Genomic DNA, 25848 nt, shown 5'->3' on the forward strand with positions numbered 1-25848 from the left:
ATTCACGTCTCATGCCCTCAAAGTTACCTTTCTTTAAGTTCAGAACCATTAGCAAATTTGCAGATGATACAATGCTGGGTGGTAGTGTGAGCTGTGAGGAAGATGCAATGAGGTTGCAGGGTGACTTGGACAGGTTGTGTGAGTGGACAGATGCATGGAAGATGCAGTTTAATGTGGATAAGTGTGAGGTTATCCACTTTGCTGGTAAGAATAGGAAGGCAGAGTATTATCTGAATGGTGTCAAGTTAGGAAAAGGGGACGTACAACGAGATCTGGGTGTCCTAGTGCATCAGTCACTGAAAGGAAGCATGCAGGTACAGCAGGCAGTGAAGAAAGCCAATGGAATGTTTGCCTTCATAACAAGAGGAGTTGAGTATAGGAGCAAAGAGGTCCTTCTGCAGTTGTACAGGGCCCTAGTGAGACAGCACCTGGAGTACTGTGTGCAGTTTTGGTCTCCAAATTTGAGGAAGGATATTCTTGCTATTGAGGGTGTGCAGTGTAGGTTTACTAGGTTAATTCCCGGAATGGCGGGACTGTCATATGTTGAAAGACTGGAGCGACTAGGCTTATATACACTGGAATTTAGAAGGATGAGAGGGGATCTTATCGAAACATAAGATTATTAAGGGGTTGGACATGTTAGAGGCAGGAAACATGGTCCCAATGTTGGGGGAGTCCAGAACCAGGGGCCACAGTTTAAGAATAAGGGGTAGGCCATTTAGAACGGAGATGAGGAAAAACATTTTCAGAGAGTTGTAAATCTGTGGAATTCACTGCCTCAGAAGGCAGTGGAGGCCAATTCTCTGAATGCATTCAAGAGAGCTAGTTAGAGCTCTTAAGGATAGCGGAGTTAGGGGGTATGGGGAGAAGGCAGGAACGGGGTACTGATTGAGAATAATCAGCCATGATCACATTGAATGGTGGTGGTGCTGGCTCGAAGGGCCGAATGGCCTACTCCTGCACCTATTGTGTATTGATAGCGCGACAATTTTAGGCCCACCTTACTCACCGTCGTCCCTTTGGTGCTAAAGGAAGAAGTTTAATTGAAATCGGTGTTCTTTTTTAAAGTTATTCACATTGTAAAGTTTAATTCTATCTCCTAGGGAGGAAAAGGGGGTTTGAGGGGGATGGAGTGGAGGGGAAGGGGGTGGAGGGAGGGGGAAGAGGGAGGGAGGAGGGAGGTGAGGGAGGGTGGCAGGGGGAGGAGAGGTCGCTGCACCAATGCAGGAGAGGTTTGGGCCCAACGGGTCCACTTATAATAACCATATAATATAACCATATAATAACTACAGCACGGAAACAGGCCCGTTCAGCCCTAACAGTCCACGCCGACCACTCTCCCTGACCTAGTCTCATCTACCTGCACTCAGACCATAACCCTCTAATCCCCTCTTATCCATATACCTATCCAATTTACTCTTAAATAATAAAATCGAGCCTGCCTCCACCACTTCCACCGGAAGCCCATTCCATACAGCCACCACTCTCTGAGTAAAGAAGTTACCCCTCATGTTACCCCTAAACTTTTGTCCCTCAATTCTGAAGCTATGTCCCCTTGTTGGAATCTTCCCCACTCTCAAAGGGAAAAGCCTACCCATGTCAACTCTGTCCGTCCCTCTCAAAATTTTAAAAACCTCTATCAAGTCCCCCCTCAACCTTCTACGCTCCAAAGAATAAAGACCCAACCTGTTCAACCTCTCTCTGTAGCTTAAGTGCTGAAACCCAGGCAACATTCTAGTAAATCTCCTCTGTACCCTCTCCATTTTGTCGACATCCTTCCTATAATTTGGCGACTAGAACTGCACACCATACTCCAGATTCGGCCTCACCAATGCCCTGTACAATTTTAACATTACATCCCAACTTCTATACTCGAAGCTCTGATTTATAAAGGCAAGCATACCAAACGCCTTCTTCACCACCTTATCCACATGAGATTCCACCTTCAGGGAACAATGCACAGTTATTCCCAGATCCCTCTGTTCCACTGCATTCCTCAATTCCCTACCATTTACCCTGTACGTCCTATTTTGATTTGTCCTACCAAAATGCAGCACCTCACACTTATCAGCATTAAACTCCATCTGCCATCTTACAGCCCACCCTTCCAAAAGGCCCAAGTCTCTCTGTAGACTTTGAAACTCTACTTCATTATTAACTACACCACCTATCTTAGTATCATCTGCATATTTACTAATCCAATTTGCCACACCATCATCCAGATCATTAATGTAAATGACAAACAACAGTGGACCCAACACAGATCCTTGGGGTACTCCACTAGACACTGGCCTCCAACCTGACGTACAATTGTCAACCATTACCCTCTGGTATCTCCCATTCAGCCATTGTTGAATCCATCTTGCAACATCACTATTAATACCCAACGATTTAACCTTCTTAATCAACCTTCCATGTGGAACCTTGTCAAATGCCTTACTGAAGTCCATATAGACAACATCCACAGCCTTGCCCTTATCAATTTCCCTGGTAACCTCTTCAAAAAATTCAAGAAGATTAGTCAAACATGACCTTCCAGGCACAAATCCATGTTGACTGTTTCTAATCAGGCCTTGCTTATCCAAATAATTATATATATTGTCCCTAAGTATCTTTTCCATTAATTTTCCCACCACAGACGTCAAACCAACAGGTCTATAATTGCTAGGTTTACTTTTAGAACCTTTTTTAAACAAAGGCACAACATGCGCAATGCGCCAATCTTCTGGCACCATCCCCGTTTCTAACGACGTTTGAAATATTTCCGTCATAGCCCCTGCTATTTCTGCACTAACTTCCCTCAATGTCCTAGGGAATATCCTATCAGGACCTGGAGACTTATCCACTTTTATATTTTTCAAAAGTGTCCGTACCTCCTCTTCTTTAATCCTCATAATTTCCATCACTACTCTACTTGTTTCGCTTACCTCACATAATTCAATATCCTTCTCCTCGGTGAATACCGAATACTTGGTCTAGTTTTGAATAAAACTGGTCTTAATGTACATAAGCTGCATAATGCAATCTTACACACAACCTAGAACAGTGTCTTACTTCTAATATAACAGCAGCAATCCAGATATCAATCATGAAAGCACCCACCTGTTCAGGAATTGAAATACATTTCCTGTATAAAATCCAAGATTTGTTCACATGCTTTACAAATGACGTGGCAACAGATACAGGGTTTCTTCTGAACACTGCAAGGATCAGTAATATTTAATGCTTGAATTGCCGTAGATGACACCAAAAATTCTCAAGTATTTAAAATCATTGTCTTCAAATCCAAACACCTGAAAGATTCTTTCAGCTTCTAGTTTTGTCCCACTGTGGTTTCGGTTTGCGATAGAAACTACATCTTTATTACAATGCCAAAGTAGCTCCCAAAGGAACCATTCATCCCCCAATGATTGATGGGCAGATCTTTAGGTCACAAAATAAGATCCCCATGTGTGTTTTTTGCTTGAACATTTTATTATTACTTAGCCGTTGAACATTCACAAGGCCCTCAAGCTTTCAGGTGACAGTGTGTGCAAATTAATATTCATTTCCATAGATCATCAAAAATGCCCTGGCGTTGGATTCAGGTTCCATTATTGTGCACAAATGAGTAAATTAGCATATTTCAGAGCTTCTCACATTAAACGTTTTCTTTTCAGCTAAAGTTTATTGCACATTGACATATACAATTTCAAAAATAGCAATTCGATAGAAATATAGTTCAAGTATAGTTTAAATCTCTTTGGTGTTAAAGAACTTGTATACAAAACAATTTCCCACCATACATAATCTATTATAAAGTTCCATTAGGTATTTACAGAGGCTAAGAACATGATTCCATATGGAACCAGATATAAATCTGGGAAGATAATTTCTTCACTTCACTAAAATGGAAATGGAATCCAAGACTAATAAATACATGTTTAAAACGATAGTCAAAATACTTGTCTAAATTATCATATCATATCATCATATATATACAGCCGGAAACAGGCCTTTTCGGCCCACCAAGTCCGTGCCGCCCAGTGATCCCCGTACATTAACACTACCCTACACCCACTAGGGACAATTTTTACATTTACCCAGCCAATTAACCTACATACCTGTACGTCTTTGGAGTGTGGGAGGAAACCGAAGATCTCGGAGAAAACCCACGCAGGTCATGGGGAGAACGTACAAACTCCTTACAGTGCAGCACCCGTAGTCAGGATCGAACCTGAGTCTCCGGCGCTGCATTCGCTGTAAAGCAGCAACTCTACCGCTGTGCTACCGAATTATGTTTGGTAGTAATATAATGAATTCAATAATAACCGCCGGTGATTTCAATCAACTCAATTACAACAATTCTACCATCAGCTAAATCACCCCGTCCTTATAATTAGAAAGCAAAATCTCCTGCAGCTTCTCCAGTGCACATAAATAACATTTAATCACTTCAAACACTTGATTTATAATCACCCCCAACAGATAAAAGTTATTACGTAACATATGCATGAATATAAAAAATTTCCTTTCAATAAAAGCAAAAAACCCCTTAATTTTTGTAGCTTCATGGGACGAATTATACCGACAAATAATGGCTGGCAGCCAATCAAAAGATCAGTATTAATGTTGAGTGACACAAGTAAAACTAACCCCAGTGCCTCGAAATTACCTTCAATTCAACTGCAAGTAAGATAGTCTTAAACCCAGTGTTGGAATTAATGGAATGGAAAGGGCCTTTCCCAGTTAATGGCCATTAAACGTAAAATCATGTAGTGATAGGAGAAAGTCCACGCTATTCATGTAAGTTTCAGGGAGCTGGATGCTATCAATTTCATTTTAATTAGAGATAAGGAAGGAGACATTTTTAACCATTCTTATTAGCTGCTCCATTCCCATTGTAGATGGGCTATTGCATGCTAGCCAAAAGTAGTGCTTGTTAGTAGTAGTCCCACCTAGTACGTGCTTTATCGCGTATGTCAGAGATAAGAACTCGCCTACATCAGGTGGTAGATGTAGCAGCTCGGAGCTGTAATGTACTGCAGGTCCTATGCTGCAAGTGCTTCAATAAAATGATGCGGTGTATCTTAGCATGCACTTAAGTACTTTGTTACATGGTGTCAGAGTCAACTCGGACCTACTCCGCGGCGTTTATCGTGTTTTATTTTCTTTATTTAGTTTGTGCTTCTGTTATCTCCATTATGGCTAATTCGTGTCGTCGCCCGGACCCTCTGATCTTTGATTTAGAGATTGCTGAACGTTGGCGTCTTTTCGAGTGTGGCTACAATCATTATGCTCGCATCGATCATTGCAATGACCCTCTTGATGTGCGTGCATCTGTTTTGCTCAATCTTGCGGGTCCTGAGGCTTTGAATCGAGCTGACAACTTCGTTTTTGCTCCAGCTGTTTTGGGTGACAACGGCCAGGTTCTCGATCCTGCTGAGACTATAGATGACCCTGCGGTTCTACTCAAGAAATTCAGATAACTTCTCTGTGATGTGCCTTGCAACCATATAATTGAAAGAACAAAGTTCTATGCTCATTTGCAGCAGGCTGATGAACCTATTGAACAATTTATTAGTGACCTCAGGCACATGGCTGCGCGCTGTCGATTTGCGGGACAAACTTGTTCGAGATAAGCTGGGAGGGGGCATGATTGATAGCAAACTGAGAGCTGAGCTGCTTCGCAACACTGAGTTGACCCTATACCAGGCTATACACTCCTGCCGTATTTCAGAGATTACTGCTTCCCATGCTGTTCCTGTCCCCTTCAGTCCACGTCAGCAACATAACGTTAATCTCACAGACTTCTCCTACCGCAGAACCTCTAACGTGCCTGCTACTCGCTGTCTGAATTGTAACTATTTTCATGCGAAGGGTCGTCAGTTCTGTGTTGCTTACGGAAAGGCTTGCAATTTCTGTAAAACATTGAACCATTTCACTAGATGCTGTCGTTCCCGTGTGACTGCTAATGTTCCAAGGACAAGTTTGCACCTGCTTCAACAGGAATTCGCTGATACCGACTCCCAGGAGCCTGAATTGTCACCCCTCGCACTCTGCTCAAACAGTGCAGATAACAGCTCTGTTATTCACTCCCTCCTCCTTTCGTCTAACAAGCTACTTGACCCTGAAGTAACTGTGTTCGTAAATATCAGGCCTCTACTCGCCAAGGTAGACACGGGCGCAAAGGTCAACGTCATATCATTAAGGGAGTTCAACAAAATTCGCAATGCCGAACATATAAAGCCTCCTCAACGCTTCGGGCTTATGGGGGAGAGATCCTGCACCCACTTGGAAAAGCTAATCTAAAGTGCACTGTTGATGAGCAGACCTGCACCCTGCCATTTTACATTGTGAAATCAAATTCAGAGACGTTGCTCGGTATCAACACATGCCACGATCTAGGCCTGATGTTTTTCGGACGCGCGTCCACAAACTATGCCTCACTGATGAGCCTACTCAACAACTACTTTCTCACTACAAAGATCTTTTTGATGATGAACTGGGTACGCTGCCTGCCAAATATCGCATCACTGTTGATCCTACCGTCACACCCGTGGTCCGAGCGCCACATCGGGTTCCACATGCCATGCGTGACAGAATACACAACGAACTCAAACGCATGGTTTCAATGGGTGTTATTGCCGAAGGAACTGACCCGTCTGATTGGGTTTCCACCATGGTCGTCGCAACTAAGAAAAACAAACAGGAGATCCGCACCTGCATCAATCCCAGAGATCTTAATACTGCTATCAAGCGCCCTCACTACCCTAAGCGAACCACAGAAGATGTCGTTGCACAGAATGGTAACGCAGCAGTGTTTTCCTTCCTGGATGCCAAAAGCTCTTTTTGGCAGATTCCACTTGACCCGGACTCATCCAACCTCATTACTTTCGCCACACCCTTTGGCCGTTTCAAATTGCCCTTCAGCATCAACTCCGCCAGCGAAGTTTTCCAACGTACTATGGAATTGTTGTTTGCAGAGTACCCGTGCGCCATCATCGTTGATGATATTCTTGTCTACGGTGGCGACCTGGCTGAACACGATGCTAATCTGAAGACCGCGCCAGGGACATTAATCTCAAACTGAATCCACTAAAGTGCAGGTTTCGCCTTCCTGAGGTCACTTACGTCAGACATGTTTTCACCAGCAGCGGTCTCCGACCAGATCCACTGAAAATTGCAGCCATCAATGAACTGCTGGTTCCTACTGATGTTGTGAGTTTACAACGATTCCTCGGCATGGTTAACTACCTGGGGAAGTTTATCCCCAACAGTAGCGAATTATCAGCCCCCCTGCGGGAACTGACGCACAAAGACCCGCAGCACCAAAGGGCCTTTGACACCCTCAAGCTACACCTGGCTAGCGCACCAACACTTTCATATTTTGATCTGGAGCTACCGGTTTCCATCACCTGCGATGCGTCCCAGTACGGTCTAGGCGCTGCGTGCCCGCAGACCACGACTGATGGCGGCTTCAAGCCCGTCTCGTATGCAATCCGTACTCTGACTGACACGGAGAAGCACTATGCACAGATCAAAAAGAAACTGCTCGCAGTGGTTTTCGCCTGCACCAAATTCAAGGACTTCATCTTTGGTAAGACCGTTACCATTGAGACTGGTCACTATTTTGAACAAGCTGATTCACGCTGCCCCAGCACGATTGCAACGGATGATAATGCAGCTGCAGCGCTTTGATTTCCAAATCGTCTACAAGAAATGTAAAGACATGCACCTAGCAGACACGCTATCCAGAGGCCCCGCGCAGAACCACGCTGCAACGGCACCTCTCCGTACATGGCTCCCCTGCACGCATTCACTCTGACAACGGCAGGCAATTCACCAGCCAAGCATTTAAGAACTTTGCTAAACGATGGGACTTCCAACACATTACCAGCAGCCCAGAATTCCCGCAGTCCAATGGGCTCGCCGAACGCGCCGTCCGGAGTGCGAAACAACTCATGGAACGAGCTTACCGTGCCAAATCTGACGTATACCTGGACTTACTCAATCTACGGAACAGTGCACGGGATCCTGTCCTATGCTCGCCAGCCCAGCGACTAATGTCTCGCCTGCCTGTCTCTCAGCAGCTACTCCAGCCGCACGTTCGGTCCCCGCCCGTGGTGAAGAAGCAACTACAACGTCAACGGGACACACGGAAGCGGTTCTTCGACAAGTCCAGTAAGCCACTCACACCTCTTGCACGTGGACAAGTGGTTCGTCTGCAATCCGACAAGGGCCATGCATGACTGGGACACATTTACGGCCCTTCCAAGGAGCCACGTTCATATCTGGTCGAAGTGGACGGGGTAATCTACAGACGCAACCGTCAACACATCCTTCCGGTGAAGGAACCGCGTCCTGCGACTCCGAGTCCTGACGCCCCGCATCTCGTGTTCGCTCCCAGTTGATTCAGCTTCCCCACCACCAACCGTTGTTCCTGCCGTGGGTTCCCCGCGTCGGTCGGAGCCTGGCACGCCCATGTCGTCTCCCAATAGTCCTGTCAAGTCGCCTGTTGCGTTCCCACTTTCCTCTCCCGTCTGTTCTCCCACGAAAGGAAGTGAGGCGGTCTCTTACCGCACGAGGGCCGGACGGGTTTGTAGGCCACCCGTTAGATATGGCGATTTTGTGTAACTTTGCTCGTATATTCTTAACAGTTTTTTTTCATTGCTTAAGATACCATTGTTCCTTTACTTCTAAAAGAAGCGATGTAGATGGGCTATTGCATGCTAGCCAATCGTAGTGCTTGTTAGTAGTAGTCCCGCCTAGTACATGCTTTATAATATTAAGAACTCGCCTATGTCAGGTGGTAGACGTAGCAGCTCGGAGCTGTAATGTACTGCAGGTCCTATGCTGTAAGTGCTTCAATAAAATGATGCTACATTTATTGTATCTTAGTGTGTACTTTAGTACTTTGTTACACCCATTGCTGTTGCATTGAATTCAAATCATTTTCCCATCCTCTACACATGCACCAATAGCTTGATTTCCCTACAACAGGATGTCTCAGCCTTTGCTACCGCTTAGCAAGGATTTCATTGTTGACAATAAGTTTATAACATCTCTCATCAACTCTCGTCTCCTGATTATATGCTTGGAGGCAAATACTGTTCAAGTCAAGATCCTACATCAGGACTGAGGCATCTCAAGGTGTTGACCGTCCCTTTGTCTCCATAGATATTGCTGAACCTGCCATGTTCCTCCAGCAACTTTAGTTTTGCTCCATTTTCCAGCATTTACTGTCCCATGTTTGCTGATAACATTCATTCTGTTTGTTTCACCCGCTTCCTACCAATTTAAGATTAACCCAAACAACTCAACGTGCTCACTCATACTAGAGGTGCAGAAGTCCTTATGCCAAATGTTGTGTACTTTAACCTACATTTTGTTCAGAATTATATATAAACAGAATGTAAAAAGAAAACAAAAAAGTGGCATTAGAGGTTTTTCTGAAAGTTGCATGTAGATCGATTTTGTATCACTTAAATATGTAATCAGATTTATATGCATGCACAAGTGGAAGTGGCTTTGATTTCTTCACAGCGGAGGTATATGACCACTTACTAGTGTGCAGGCCTTTCCCATGATCTGATGCTTTGGAAAGAGGTGATGTTAGAGAGTTCAAGTTACACGGAAATTTGCCAATTGTTTAGCAAAGAGCTGACAGGCCTTCTCAAAAGGAAAATATTATACCACATCACATCCAAAACCTCTATGCAAGTGCCTAACAAATTAAAACAAAAATGTGTATTATTCATACTTGGGCAACAGGCAAGGCATTTGTTGTCTATCTCTAACCAAAGTGGTGCTGGCAAGTCCACATCTTGAAGCACCAGTCTGTATGTACTCCCATTCTACCATTCGGTAGAAATGTGAAGGTTTCAACCTAGAACTTCACTAAACTCTGATTAAATATGATTGAATGTAGTACTTGAGTAATTTCTTTTTGCTGTGTTTGCCCAACTATATTTTCCAGCAGATTCACTGCTTTGAGTTAAAAAAAATCATTATATACACCTCAGTTGTGTTGATTCGCTGGCAACATACAAAACGTCACTTAGAGGAGTTATTGCAGGTATAGCAACTCAAAAGTCCGATCATTCAGCTCAAAAGGAGAATCAGTACAGTAGCTGAAGAACAGCCAATAATCTAAACGCCACTAATAAGATTAGGGACACTCTGTTTGGCAATTTCCGGCTTGCGATTGGGACCACCAATGTCCACTGTGATGTTAATGTACAAAGGGTTATGATCTTGTGATATCACATTGTAGGAGCAGGAGTTCAATCCATCATTCTTCCAGCTTTTATAGACTTGTCTTAGAAGCCACCCCCTGTAAAAATTATCAGATGTTCAAGAGCTCACAGTCAACAGAATAAATAAATGTAAAATTAACTGTTGGACATAAATTAACTTGGGTCTGGTTGGTGATACTGTGCCATAATGATCAAAGTACAACTTACATTTAGAATGATAAATTCACTTCTAAAAAATATAAATACAAATAAACAAACTAGAATGGAGATGAGTAGCTACCAAAGTTTACATTCTAACCCACCTATGAGGATTGATTTCATTTCCTTTGTCCCTTGTGTGGAAAGTCATCGTGTATCTGGCAACTTGAGGGGAGGGCCTCACTACTTTCATTTTTTGCAGCCGAGTTCTAAGAATGAAATAAATTATGAGCCCAAAGCACACATGAACAACAAATATAATTACATTTGAAAGACATTTCTCTCATTTATTAAATAGATGCAGGAGTAGGCCATTCGGCCCTTCGAGCCAGCACCGCCATTCAATGTGATCATGGCTGATCATCCACAATCAGCTATATTTCCCGCAGAGTTATAATGTGACACACATTAACCATTTAAAAAATCAAAGTTGCCAATTCCCTTCTCTTTTTTACCCCCTCACAGTTCTGTGGTTTTGCACTCCAATGACTCCATCTACTGCCACAAAGAGGCAGAGAGACACAGGCACAGAGACAGGCATATGAGGCGCTGCTTCACCAGTTTGTATTTAGCCTCACCCTGGCAGTGGAGGAGACAGATGACTCATGGGTTGATGTGTGAGACACAAATGGGAATGAAAATGGCTCTCCACCAGGAACTCTAGATGGCCATTGCAGACAGACCATAAGTGGTCGGCAAAGCTGTGGCCATGTCTGTGCTTGATCTCATCAATGTATTCATCCAGACAATATTCAGCCATGTTCCTGACATGCACTTTATAAATAACCTTCAAGGTCCTAGTGCATCAGTCACTGAAAGGAAGCATGCAGGTACAGCAGGCAGTGAATGGCCAAATGGCCTCCTCCTGCGCCTATTGTCTATTGTCAAACAGGAAGCAAGTAATTTGCCAAAGGATATCCAGCCACTTCCCCCATTTTAGTGGCCCTAACACTTTTGCAATTGTTCCATTCAAGTTTTAAAGCAGACTAAATTCTCTGGAACTTAAGGTGGAATACTCAAAATACTACCAGTCCACTCCATGTCTCCAAAAAAATTGCTTCCACAAGGACACCTTTCTGATTTTGAGTCAATCCTGTGAATGTGTGCTGCAGCAACCCAAGATCTGTACCTTTGTTCTTAATACAAACACCAAAGGTGCAGAGCATTCAAAATGTGGAATCCGAAAGCCTAGCAAATCTCAGTAAATCCCCCTTACTTTTGATATCCAAAACCCTTGCAATCAATCTCAACATACTTTTTGCATTTTTAAACTGATGGTTATATCTGCAACAACTACTTACTGTGTGGACTATATCAGTAATCTCCCTTTGCACATAACTATTGGTGTCACAGGACAGAAACAGGCCCTTTAGCCCAACTCGTCCATGATGCTTCTTATCCTTCCAAACCTTTTCTATCCATGTATCTCTCCAAATGGCTTTTAAATGTTATTGCACCTGCCTCAACTACACCATCTGGCAGCTCATTGCATATAACCACAATCCTGTGTGAAAAACATGCCCCTCCAGTTCCTGTTAAATCCCCCCCAACTCCCATAAATCTATGCCCTCTTGCTTGTGATCTCCTTACCCAAGGAAAAAAGACTGTGCATTCACTATTTATTCCTCTCATGATTTTGTGCACTAACATAAGATCACCATTCAGACTCCTGTGCTTCAAGGGATAAAATCCTAGTCTGCACAACCTCTCTATAGCACAATACTCCCAGTGCAGATTCACCAACGTCTTAAACAATTGTAACACAATGTCCATACTCAATTCCCTGACTGATGAAGGCCAGCATGCCAAAGTCATCTTCATCACACTTTAAAGGAATTATATACCTGGAGTCCAATAAGTCAATTAGCTTCTCAACATTTTTAGCCAATGGTGTTCAACCAGGAACATTGCTGGGGCCTCTATGTATAAAATTTATAGGTGGCCTGATTAGTGACTTTGCAGTTGGACTTGTGGATAGCAAGCAAGGTTATTCAGAGGGTACTAGGTTGTCAGCACGTGGCAAGGGTGCCAAAGGCAGCATATGGCATGCTGGTATTCATCAGTTGAGCCATTCAGTATAAAAGTTAGCAAGTCATATTGCAGCTTTATTTTTTTTAACTGTTTAGGCAGCATTTGGTGTACCACATGCAGTTCTGTTCATCACACTAAAGGAAAGATGTGAAGGCTTTCGGGAGGGTACAAATGCCAATTACCAGAGGGCATCAGTTTAAGGTGAGAGGTGGAAGCTTACAAGGGGGTTTACAGGCTAGTAATTTTTTTTGAAAAGACTGATAAGTACCTGGAATGCACGGACAGTGGAGGTGATGGAAGCAAATAAAAAGAACAATATTTAAGAGGATGGACAGGCATGGAACAGAAGGGGCAGACTAGTCAGATGTGCAGCACTTTGGTCAACGTGGGTTGTTTTTAAATGTGCTATACAAATAAATTGACTTGACTTGACTTGACTTGACTATGTGGAGGCAGATGGAGTTAGTTTAATTTAGCGTCATGGTCAGCACGAAGATGCCTGTTGCTGTGCTGGACTGTTCAATGTTTGATATTCTAATGCATGTCAAAGTCTGTGCTGCCTGGGAGCTTTCTGGCAAGTTCTGAGCAGCTGGAGGACCAGTACAGATCCTTGCAACACCCAACTAGTACAAGCTGGCAATCAGTAAAAGTTAATTTTGGCAAAATAAGGGAACTCTGAATGACTAAAGAGGTTGTAGATTTGGTCAAAAATAAACTGGAAGCAAATGCAAGATTTACGATGACATCAGACAGTGCCTTTGAAAAATATAAACCAAGGAGAAAACAAAAAGCCGATGATTAGAAGGGACAAAAGGGGCAACAAAATGACTGGCGAGTCATCTTAAGAAAATCCCAAGGCATTTTATAACTAGATTAGAAAAAGAGTAACCGGGGGAAGTTAGGACTACAAGGATAAAGGAAGGAATTTGTGCATGGAGTTGAGGGATGTAGGCGAGATACTACACAAGTACTTTTCATCTGCTTTCACCAAGAAGAATGGAGGACCGTGAAATCTGTGTGGAGAATACTAATATGCAAGGACAATTTGAGATTAAGGAGGAAGTGGTGTTGGGGTTCTTTAAGAGCATCAAGGTGGATAAATACCCAGCACCTGATGGGCTCCATCCCAGTTTATTGAGCAGAGGCAAGAGGAGATTGCAGGAGCGTTGAAGAGGATCTTTGCATTCACTCTAGCCACGGTAATGTCCTAGAGGACTGGAGAGTAGCTAATGTCGTTCTTTTGTAATTTCTCCCTCCCGTTTCTGGATACCTGGACCATCTCCGACATCTCCCTCCCGTTTCTTGACCTCACCATCTCCATCACAGGAGACAGACTAGTGACCGACATCTACTATAAACCCACTGACTCGCACAGCTATCTGTACTACACTTCTTCCCACCCGGTCTCCTGCAAAAAGTCTATCCCCTACTCCCAATTCCAACGTCTATGCCGCATCTGCACCCGGGATGAGGTGTTCCACACTAAGGCATCAGAGATGTCCTCATTCTTCAGGAAACGGGGCTTCCCCTCTTCCATTACAGATGAGGCTCTTACTAGGGTCTCTTCTACATCCTGCAGCTCCACTCTTGCTCCCCCACCCCCCCATTCGTTACAAGGACAGAATCCCTCTCGTTCTCACCTTCCACCCCACCAGCCAGCGTATCCAACAAATCATCCGCCAACATTTCCATCACCTACAACAGGACCCCACCACTGGCCATATCTTCCCATCCCCTCCCCTTTCTGCATTCCGCAGAGACCGTTCCCTCCTTAACTCCCTGGTCCACTCGTCCCTTCCTACCCAAACCACCCCATCCCCAGGCACTTTCCCCTGCAACCGCACGAGATGCAACACCTGTCCCTTTACCTCCCCCCTCAACTCCATCCAAGGAACCAAACAGTCTTTCCAGGCGAGACAGAGGTTCACCTGCACCTCCTCCAACCTCATCTATTGTATCCGCTGCTCCAGATGTCAACTTATTTACATCGGCGAAACCAAACGCAGGCTCTGCGATCGCTTCGCTCACCGCCTGCGCTCAATCCGCATTAACCAATCTGATCTCCCGGTGGCTGAGCACTTCAACTCCCCCTCCCACTCCCAGTCTGACCTTTCTGTCATGGGCCTCCTCCAGTGCCATAGTGAGGCCCACCGGAAATTGGAGGAACAGCACCTCATATTTCGCTTGGGCAGCTTGCAGCCCAGCGGTATGAACATTGACCTCTCCAACTTTAGATAGTTCCTCTGTCCCTCTCTTCCCCTCCCCTTCCCAGATCTCCCACTGTCTTCCTGTCCCCACCTATATCCTTCCTTTGTCCCGCCCCCCTGACATCAGTCTGAAGAAGGGTCTCGACCCGAAACGTCGCCCATTCCTTCTCTCCTGAGATGCTGCCTGACCTGCTGAGTTACTGCAGCATTTTGTGAATAAATACCTCTTTTGTTCAGTTAGTGAATTAAAGAAATTCCAGGAAATTGTAGGCTGATGAGCTTCATATCAGTGTTGGAGAAGCTGTTGGATGGGATTTTCTCTCATTTTGAAGGGAATGGGTTGATTAGGGACAGTCAGCATAGCTTTGTACATGGTAGGTCATGGCATACTAACTTGATCAAGTTTTTCTTGGAGCTAACGAAGATGATTGATGAGGGCTTACATGGTTTTTAGTAAAACCAGAAGATTAAGATGCGCAGGATTAACAGAGACTTGGTCACAAGGATTCAGAACTTGTTTACTGAGAAGACAGGGTTGTGGTGGAAGGACAATATTCAGGCCAGAAATCTGTAACCAGTGGAGTTGACAGGGATCGGTGCAGGAACCGTTGCTATTTGTGTGATATACATGTAAACTTTGATGAATTGTTTGTAAATTTGCAGATGACACCAAGATTGCTGGGATAGCAGACTGTGAGTAAGGTTGTCAAAGGATACAGCAGGATGTAAATCAGCTATAGAAGTGGGCAGATAAATGGCAGGAGTTTCAAGTGTGAGGTGTTGCACTTGCAGAGGTCGAATGCAATGGGAATAAAATACCATTATTGCAAGACCCTTAACAACATTCATGTACAGAGTGATCTTGGGGTCCAAGTCCATAACTCCCTGAAAGTGGCAACACATGCAGATAGTGACAAAGGACGGCTATGGTAGTTTTGCCTTCATTGTTCGAGGCTTTCAGTATAAAAGGCAGGAAGTCAGGATGCAGTTTTATAGGACTTTGTTTCAGCCGCATTTGGAGTATTGCATGCAGTTCTGGTCGTACTTTGTAGGAAGGAGGTGGAGGCTTTGAAAATGCTGCAGAGGTGGTTTTACAATACAATACAAACTTTATTGTCATTGTGCAGTGTACAAGTACAGAATGATGCCTGGACCGGAGGGTATTAGCCACAAGGAGAGGTTGTACAGACTATGTTTGGAATGCCGAAGGGACACCTGATAGAAGCATATAAAATTATGAGAGGCATATACAGGGTCGACAGTCAGAACCACTCTCCGCAGGATGGAAATATCAAATACTAATAGGACATAACTTTAAGGTTAGATGGGCTAAGTTTAAAGGAGATGTCTGGAACATGCAGGTTAGTGGTAATGACATGAAAGAGATTTTTGGATAGGTTCAATGTTTGGAGGGACATGGATTATATGCAGGAAGATGAGAATTGATCTTGCCTTTATGTTTGGCAGAGACATTGTGGGCTGAGGGGCCTATAGGGTCTTGACCCCAAACGTCACCCATTCTTTCTCTCCAGAGATGCTGCCTGTCCCGCTGAGTTACTCCAGCTTTTTGTGTCTATCTTCAGTTTAAACCAGCATCTGCAGTTTCTTCCTACACTACTGTTTTATGTTCTACTGTTTTCCTTCCTATAATCAATTCTCCATCCAAGCTAAAATGTTCTTCCCAAATACGTGTCTCCAAATGTGGATTGGGGTTGCCTAGGGTGCAAGGTTTCCATCTGATATTTGGCCCCCAATATATTTTGCTAATGCACATTCCCGTTAATGACTAACAACCTCAAAGACAGACTTTATTATTATTAAACTCTTTGTTATCCTCTATTATCTCTACCTATATCAATGTTCTCTATAGGGAGGACATGTGAAACTGTCACTACATGTGTCTGCCAAATCTTCATTAACCATTAGAGTAAAGTCCAAGAACATAATTCTCTGAAGTGCCATCATCGGATGGTGACGGTTATCGGTGCTATAAAGCTGGAAAGAATGCAGAGTAGATTTGCAATTATGTTGCCAGGACTTGAAGGACTATGTTTTTGTGAAAAGGTGGGTACGCCGTGACTTTATTCTTTGGAAAGTAGGAGCCTGAAGGATGATCATCTGAAAAAGGTGTATAATACCGAGGGGCAAATATAAGGGTGAATGCTGAATTTTCCTCCCCTCTCCGAATTAAGAACTAGAGGGCAGAGGTTTATGGTAAGAGGAGGAAAGATTTAAAAGGAACCTGAGGGGGAACTTTTTCCACCAGAGGTGGTCGGTATATTTAACAAAGCTGCCAGAGGAAGGTGGTTGAATCACATACAATAACACTTAAAAAGACATTTGAATAGGTACATGAAATGGAAGAATTTAGTGATATGGATCAAATATGGGCAAATAGGAATAGCATAGATGGGCATTTTGGTCAGCATGGCCAAAGGGCCTCTTTCCCTGTTGTATGACTTTATAATAATTTCACCTGCCTAAATTTCAAGGGACCACCCGTTAATTTTATGATTCTTTTTGCACTGTTGTTGCTCTTACCCCTTATAGTTCTTGCTAATTTTCATAATTTACAATATGATAAACAGGTCCACCACCGATTTTCCAGCATCCTTAGTTACAGAGCCTTTCTGGATTATCCCTATTGCTAGAACCAAAGAGGTCACGGCCTCAGAGAGGAAAACAATGGCCCACCTAGGCAGCCAAGACGGTGGCAACATATCTGGCCAGGCTGGGTTCCAGATCCTCGGCTGCAGGGAGCATATTCAACCCACCGATCGGCTCTGGGAGTCAGCTATAGGAACAGATCTGCCAACTCCAGCCAGGCCTGAGTGCCACTCCCCAGGCCATCCGGGGAGCAAATCCGATCGCGGAAGTCCCGGAATGTGGAGATCAGTTGCCTCACCTAGCCTAGGTGCCACATTTTTTGTGTTGCGGGGTGGGGGGTGATGGAGATTGGCCTTTGTCCAACAGACTGCCCAAGATGAAAGAACACGTGTGAGCCAAATGATAGACTTGCAAATTGTGGAAAATTACGAATTGTGAAGCCACATGAAGGAGTGTAGGTGGAGGAGGAGGGTGGTTTGGAGAGAAAGAAGAGGACCAGGGGGAGTGGGGAAATCTTTGTAGAAGTTACACAAATTGGTTTTAATTTGTTGATCAGTTCATGAATTTAAATGTATGAAATTAAATGATACAATAACGTGGAGGGTGATGTGTAAGGTTGTTTGGATTTGGTAATTAATAGCATTGGCATACATTTCGTTGAGAAAAAAAGCTCAATGTTCTACATGGCATAGAAAATCTCAACAAATGGGCAATGCTTCAGACAGGAAAGTTCAATTAACGCCACTTAGGATAAGCCATTAAAATAAACCTCTGCCTATTTTAAAATTAAAAATAGACTGCAGTTAACAAACTATCTAGGAATCTGATTTTGACTTTACACATATTCACGCATGTTAGCAAAACAATCAAAATGGACAATGATCCGAAGTAGGCAATTATCCAAATATCTCTTATCTCCACATTTATAAATACAGCAACCTACCTTGTCCAAAGATCATCATCCTCTCCTCCCCAGCCCCAGTAACGGTTTGAAAACCCATTGACTTTTAAGAACTGCTCCACGGACATTGCTGATACTCCACCAAAATATTCTCTGTAGCGTAACCTAGTTATTTGGGAATTTGCACGAATGGGAGTGGGGGAGGGGAAAGAAAAGTGGAAATGAAAAAAAATGGTGAATTTTACTTGACGCCCAATGAATAATTAAAATATACGCACTGACTACATAAGAGAAAATATCATTTCTGCTTTAACCCCACCCCGGCATTGCTTGATACCTTACAATAATTTCTTGCTTCCATGAAGATCAAAGCAAACATGAAAACTTTCCCCAAATTAAATGGCTGTAAAATAAATTAGCAATTGATTCAATTCCTATGCAGCCATAAGCCACAAAAGTTTCATCACCAAATTAATAACTTAATGATAAAATATTGGAAGTGCAATAATAATAGCATGTAGACAGATCTAATTAAATTTATCACAACCACAAGATGCTTACACAGTATTCAAGGAGCACAACCCAAATAAAAATTATCAGTACCATGGTATTTCTTCAGGGAAAGAATTCTATTTATCATTGACTAAATGTGTTAGCTTATGGAAACTGGACATATTAATTGCAGTGAATTGAAAAGTAGGTTTAGGACCTCTACTGACAAATAATCAAAAATACACTTAGTTGCACTGTTGGAATAAGAGGCAGCCATTGCTAAATCTTTGGCCGAATAATTCTCTACATTAATGAAACAAACAGAATAGAAGTTAATGTGATAATCAAGTTAAACAATGTTATAGAAAGTTGTGCACATTAAATTGCATTTTAACTTTTTGGTCTGTTCTGTTCTCAAAAGTAGGTTCTGGAGTAACACATTTCCAATTCACTATCGCACCAATTCTGGGTTAAATGACAAAGATATTTTCCAGAATACCACTATCTTGCAAGCTATGCAACATTTAATAGAAAGGTTGTTAAATCATCATATGCACCAACAACATGACATATTCCTCAGACAATATGAAGAGGGCCTCCTTAGCCAACATTTAGAGGACCCTACAGAGGAGAAGAAAATAAAGTGTTCATGGATGAGCCTTTGGGCCCAGGATCCACTGTTCTATTACGGTTAAGATAGTTATGGATAGAGACAGGGTAGGCACACGAGTTAAAATTCTGAATTGGGGCAAGGTCAACATTGAAGGTATTAGACTGGAGCTCGCTCAAGTTGATTGGAGCAGGATACTTAAAGGCAAAGGAACATCTGAAAAGTGTAAGGTAGACACAAAATGCTGGAGTAACTCAGCAAGGCAGACAGCATCTCTGGAGAGAAGGAATGGGTGACGTTTCGGGTCGAGACCCTTCTTCAGACTGATGTCATGGGAGTGGGCGGGACAGAGATAGAATGAAATTGGACACAGTAAGACTGGGAGATCTGAAAAGTGGGATGCTTTTAAAAGTGCACTGACAAGAGTTCCCGTATGTTCCTGTTGGAGGGAAGGGCAAAGCAGGAGGGCATTAGGAAGCTTGGATAATGAGAGAAATTGAGGCTTTCGCCAAGAGCAAGGAGGAAGCATGGGGCAGGTGTAGGCAGCTGGGGTCAAGTATATCCCGGAGGAGTTTCGGGAACTGAGGTGCTTTTCCTAAAAAAGGAAATCAGAAGGATAAAAAGGAACAACAGATGGCTCTGGTGATAATATTAAGATAATCCCAAGAGATTTTATGTACATTAAGGGAAAAAGGGTAATCAGAGAATAGGGTCCCTCAGGAATCAAAGCAATAAACTCTGTGTGGAGCCACAGGAAATGGGCAAGGCCCTTAATGAGTATTTCTCCTCCGTTTTTATCATGGGGAAAGAAACAAGGACCGGGGAACTCGAGGGAGTCAATGGAGGTGTCTTGAGGGCAGTCAGTATTATGGTCGAGGAAGTGCTGAAGGTCCTAATGCATATGAAGGTAGACAATTTTTGTGGGCCTGATCAAATATAACCAACGACACTGTGGAAAGCAAGAGAAGAAATTGCAGCTGCCCTTGCTAAGATTTATGAGTCATCATTACATACTGGTGAGGTGCCAGAAGACTAGAGGATGGCAAATGTTGTGCCTCTATTTAGGAAGGGCTGCAGGGGAAAGCCTGGCAACTACAGGCCCGTGAGTCTAACATATGTAGTCAGAAAGGAACTATAGAGTATTCTGATGGATCAGATATACAAGCATTTAGATGAATCGAAGCTGATTAGGGATAATCAGCATAGTTTTGTACATGGGGCCTCATGAACCTCAAAGGGTTTTTTGAAGATGTGAACAACAAGGTTGATGAGAGCAGAACTGTTGATGTACATATGGATTTCAGCAAGGAATTTGACACGGTACTACATGATAGCATGCTCTGGAAGATTAGATTGCATCAGATTGATGCATGGGACCACAGATTTGTCATGAGGAGAGATGAGGCACAATAGGTCTGTAATTTGGGTTTGAGTTTAATAGATTGAGAAACGACACCAAAATGTGAAAATGCTTAAGTGGCTCGACAAGACTAAATTAGGAACTAAGGTCTCCCATGATTGACTGAGCTGGTTGTGGAGTTCCAAAAGAAAACAGGCCCACCATTCAGGCAAAGATGAAGACATTTTATTCACCCAGAGGATGAGGAATCTTTGGAATTCAAAATCCAAGAGAGCTAGGATGAGTATGGATGAGCATGTTCAAAAACTTCTTTATGTTAGAGGTGGGGCAAGTGGAAATACCTGTGTGACGATACAAGAACAGCCTACGCCTGCTTCTGTTCATTATGAATTCAGAACTGCACAAATTAGCATCAGTTTGAGTGGAAAAAATAACAAACCCTAAGAGTGCTGAGGTGGCAAATAAAATATTGCTTTGCAAGTGTAATTTTTTTTAGAAATTGCTCTGTTGGAAATCTGAAAAAAACAAAATGGTCGGAACACTCAAGTCAAGCAGCACCCGTGGAGAGAGAAACAAAAATATAATACGATAGAACTTTATTTATCCAAGGAGGGAAATTGATCTGCCAACAGTCATAAAACACAAGATACATGAAATTAAAGTGGCGAGTGGAAAGGATTTGGGATGTGCAAACATTTGGGGTTGGAGGCGGGAGCGTCAGTCTACCCCATGACAAAAGGGGGAGTAGTTGTATAGTTTGATAGCCACAGGGAAAAGGATCTCCTGTGGCATTCTGTACTGCATCTTGGTATCAATCCGTGGCTGAATGTACTCCTCAGGTTGACTGGTGTGTCATAAGAGATGGGTGCAGAATAAGGCCATTCGGCCCATCAAGTCTATTCTGCCATTCAATCATGGCTCACCTATCTTTCCCTACGAACCCCATTCTCCTGCTTTCTCCTCGTAACACCTGACACTCGTACTACCTATACGCATCAAAGAGTTGTCATGGAGGGGGTGAGCTGTATTGTCCAAGATGCTCCGCAGTTTGAAGAGCATCCTCTCCTCCAAGCCCACCTCCCATGAATCCATCTCCGCCCCAAGGCAGAGCCAGCCCTCCTGATGTTTGTTAATCCTGTTGGCCTTCGCCCTGCTGCCCCAGCACAAAACAGCGAAGAAGATTTCACTGGCTACCAGCAATTGGTAGAACAACTGCAGCACCTTACCGCAGACGTTGAAGGAGCGGAGCCTTCTCAAAAAGTACAGGCGGCTCTGTCCCTTCTTGTACAGGGCCTCAGCATTCCTGGACCAGTCCAGTTTACTGTCCAAGTACATGTCAAGGTAGTTGTATTCCGTGGTAAACTGCACATACACACCATTGATGGAGACGGGGGACAGGGGTTTTCCCTCTCCTCCCGAAGTCCACCACTAAGTCCTTAGTTTTGTCTGTTTTGACCTGCAGGTGATTCAGACCACACCACACAAAGTCGTATTCAGCTTTCCTCCCCTCACTGATGCAACCCACAATTGAAGAGTCATCCGAAAACTTTTGCAGGGGGCAGGAGTCCGAATTATATCTGAAGTCTGAGTGTAGATGGTGAACAGGAAGGGAGAAAGGACTGTCCCCTGTGGGCCCCTGTAACCGAGAGACACAGTTCTGTAGCCTGACATATTGCGGTCGTCCAGTCAGGTAGTTGGTGATGCAGGACACAAATGGAGCATCCACCTGCATCTTGGTCAGTTTGCTCCCTAGCAATGCAGGCCGGATGGTGTTAAAAGCACTGAAGTAAACAAAACATGACTCTCGCAGTGCTTCCCCACTTATCCAGGTGAGCATAAGAACGATGCTCACAGGAACAATGCTCGATGCTCACGATAACATTTCAGGTCAAAAGATCCTTTGTCAGGGAAAGAGAAAATAAATTTGTTCTAAGTTGCAGAAAGAGAGGCAAGGTTGGATAGGATAAAATGGAAAATTTTACAAGCTTAGATGGACGCTAGACATTTCCTATATCTCTGAATTTCACAGCTTTTACATTTCTTTGATCGTGTTCTCCTAACTGCCCGCTTTAGTTAATGGCAGGTCACACTGTGCACATGCTCAACATCAGATTCCCAAAACAGACTAACCAGACATGGTTAAAAATCAAAGGACATGTTTGAAACTTCTGTGAAGAAATCCAACATCTCCCTGGGATCCTCTGGCCCACAAAAACTGAATACTTGGCATGGTATTGAAAAAAAAAAAACTGTAGGAGTAGATCATCCCACAAGCCACACATTCAACGTCAGCCACTCACTGTTCCATCAGTGGAGGAGACTATGGTTCCTACATTGGCCCAAACCATTTCAGAACACAGAGTTCCAAAGATTTGGTGGAAAGCCACCATCATTGCACTACCAAAACCAAACAGGCCTGCGGACGACCCAAGGAACTATCGGCCCATCTCACTCCTCCATGTCCCGTGCAAGCTCCTCGAACAGCTTCTCCTGGCCCGGCTCCATCCAATCCTTGACCCTCAACTACCCGCTGAACAAGCTGGATTTCGGCGTGGACACTGCACCACCCACCAAATAGTCAAGCTGACCAATGGCATCGAAGACAGTTTCGGAAAGTGTGACAAGGCGGGCATCACACTGGTGGGCCTCACCGCCTCCTATGATACTGTGTAGCACCAGGGCCTGATGAAGTTCCTCCGAACCATCCCTGACCGCCATTTAGTGCAGTTCCTTGCTAACATCCTTGCCAACCGCAGTTTTGTACTCAAGACCAGCGACGGACAATTTAGCCGACTGCGACGCCTAAAAAACAGAGTCCCCCAAGGCTCGGTACTGACCCCCATGCTCTTCAATCTCTATATCAGCGATCTGCCACGCACGACTTCGCGCCAGTATGGATACGCAGATAACTTGGCCCTACTGCACTCGGACAGGAGCTGGTCAAATGTTGAGGATGTGCTCTCGGCGGATATGGAACTTGTCGCGGGCTACCTTAAGACCTGGGGACTAAACCAGAGTATGGCAAAAACCACCACAATGGCCTTTCACCTGAACAACAAGGAAGCTCAACGCTAGCTAACCGTCACCCTCAATGGGTCACCCCTACCCTACAACCCATTTCCTACATACCTCGGGGTGAAACTAGTTCGGCAGCTGACCTACAAGCAACACCTTGTAGCTCTCCGTGCTAAAGTCTTGGCACGGAACAACCTCCTGCGTTGCTTGGCCGGATCGTCATGGAGCGCCTGGACATCTACTCTTCGAACCAGTGCTCCTGCACTCGTGTACAGAGCCGCTGAGTACGCCGCCCCAGCATGGTGCCACAGCGCTCATACCAGCAAGCTAGACGCCACCCTCAACGACACCATGCGGATCATCACCATGCTGCCTACGCCCTACTCCAACGGATCTCCTGCCGGTGATCGCAGGTATCGCACCCGCCAAGCTTCGCAGAGAGTTCTTCACTCATAGGCTGGTGTGCAATGCCCCATCGGACACCAAACATTCTTTGCACCGCCTCGCCCAGGATTCACAGCAACTGGGACCCCAACGCCTGTCATCTCGTCGCCCTTTCTCCCGTCATGCAGCGACCCTCTGTGGCTCCGGTTCCAACATACTAGGAGCATGGAGAACCAGCTGGGAACAGACATCGCCACCTCCTCAATTCACTGTCGCACCTAACACCACAGCCCCACCCGGCTCGGACATGCCCCGCAAAGAGTGGGTCGCCCTGAACCGGCTCCGCACAGGGGTCGGCCGGTTCAATGCCAACATGCATCGTTGGGGGTTGCGTCCATTAGCAGCCTGCGTGTGTGAGCAGACCAGCAAACAGCGCAGCACGGCATGTTCGACTGCACTGTCCTCCGTCCCCCTGGTGGAGGGGTAGACCTCACGGCCCTCGACAACAGCACATTGCACTGGCTACATCGCCTGGAGGGCGTTACATAATGTCTGCTGCCTCAAAAGCAAGAAGACGAAGAAGAACAGAGTCAGTTCCGTTCAGTTAATTCCTACATTGGACCCAACGTTGTTCAATATATACACCAATGACCAATCCACCACCCCGAAAACTAGGTTGTTTCTGTATGCCAATGACATGCATCGCAACACAATCCTCAGACTTCAGCCAGATTGAGACCATACTAGAGGCTGCTCTGCAGAATATGACAGCATACTACCAACAGAATTCCCTGCGTCCAAACCCAACAAAAATGCAAAGCGCAGCTTTCCACCTCCAGAATCGGGGTGCGAAACGCCAACTGCAGGTGCGATGGACTGGTGTCCTGTTGGAACACTGCAAAGCCCCAAAGTACCAAGGTGTGGTCCTCGATCGCACGTTATCATATTGCCAACATGTTGAGAAAACCAAGGCAAAGGTCAACACCCGGAACAATGTCATTGAAAAACTGGAAACAGCCCATTTGGAAGTGACCCAACAACAATCCGCATTGCAGCACCTGGCGCTGTGTTTCTCAGTGGCAGAATATGCAAGCCCTGTCTGGAGCCGCTCTAAACATGCACACAAGGTGGACTCTGCATTGAACACCCCCTGCAGGAAAATCACAGGATGCCTGAAATGTTGCACATCTGCACATGTTGCACATCTGAAAGAGTTTAAGTATTTAAAAAAGAAAAGATACACAAAATGGTTGCCGGCTTCTTCTTGCCCGTTGCACATGCCTTAGCTAAGCAGAGAAAAGATATAGCTGTGCCTAACCGTGAGAAGTGCAGCATGTACTTAAAAAAAAACTGACCTACTGATGACTTCTCAATACCTTATATGGACATGGTCTTATTTCTTTCACTACCTTGTATGGGCATAATGTGAGTGGTGCCACCTCATTCACTGATAAGAAAAAGATATAACTCTACCCTTTTGTCCCTTGTTTCGGTGAGTGGGACACGAGGTGAGCTTGGGTGTCTGAAGACACCCGGTGCTGATCTCCTCACTCCCGCCTGGCGTAACAAAGACTTTACTGTTTTACCACTAACTTTGTTGTATTGTTGTCTATCTAGAGAAAATGAACTTTAACACATCTGTACGAGCTGGTTGGCATCGGCGAACCATCTCGAAGACGTGATCGGGCAGCTGCAGTAGAACGCTTCAATGCAGACACAGATCCCCGTCACCCCTTGCACAATCACCAACATGCCAAAAACGCTTGAAGAGTCGGAACAGCTTCATGAAACCAGAGCCAATCGTG

At 44.5% G+C, this 25848-nt stretch overlaps 1 protein-coding gene across 1 annotated transcript in view; it reads right to left on the bottom strand.

The window, feature by feature from the left end:
- Positions 1-3511: 3511 nt before the first annotated feature.
- The window catches only part of LOC144598678 (beta-1,4-galactosyltransferase 4-like), a 49973-nt gene continuing 27636 nt past the window's right edge, over positions 3512-25848 (bottom strand). The window contains exons 5-7 of the mRNA XM_078408930.1: positions 18225-18347; positions 10541-10645; positions 3512-10315 (exon numbers count right to left, since the gene is read on the bottom strand). Coding sequence (XP_078265056.1) covers positions 10132-10315; positions 10541-10645; positions 18225-18347 — 412 coding nt within the window. The 3' untranslated portion in view covers positions 3512-10131. The remainder of the gene's footprint in view (positions 10316-10540; positions 10646-18224; positions 18348-25848) is intronic.

The sequence above is a fragment of the Rhinoraja longicauda genome, chromosome 12 (genome assembly GCF_053455715.1).
Source record: "Rhinoraja longicauda isolate Sanriku21f chromosome 12, sRhiLon1.1, whole genome shotgun sequence".
Classification (NCBI taxonomy): Eukaryota; Metazoa; Chordata; class Chondrichthyes; order Rajiformes; family Arhynchobatidae; genus Rhinoraja; species Rhinoraja longicauda.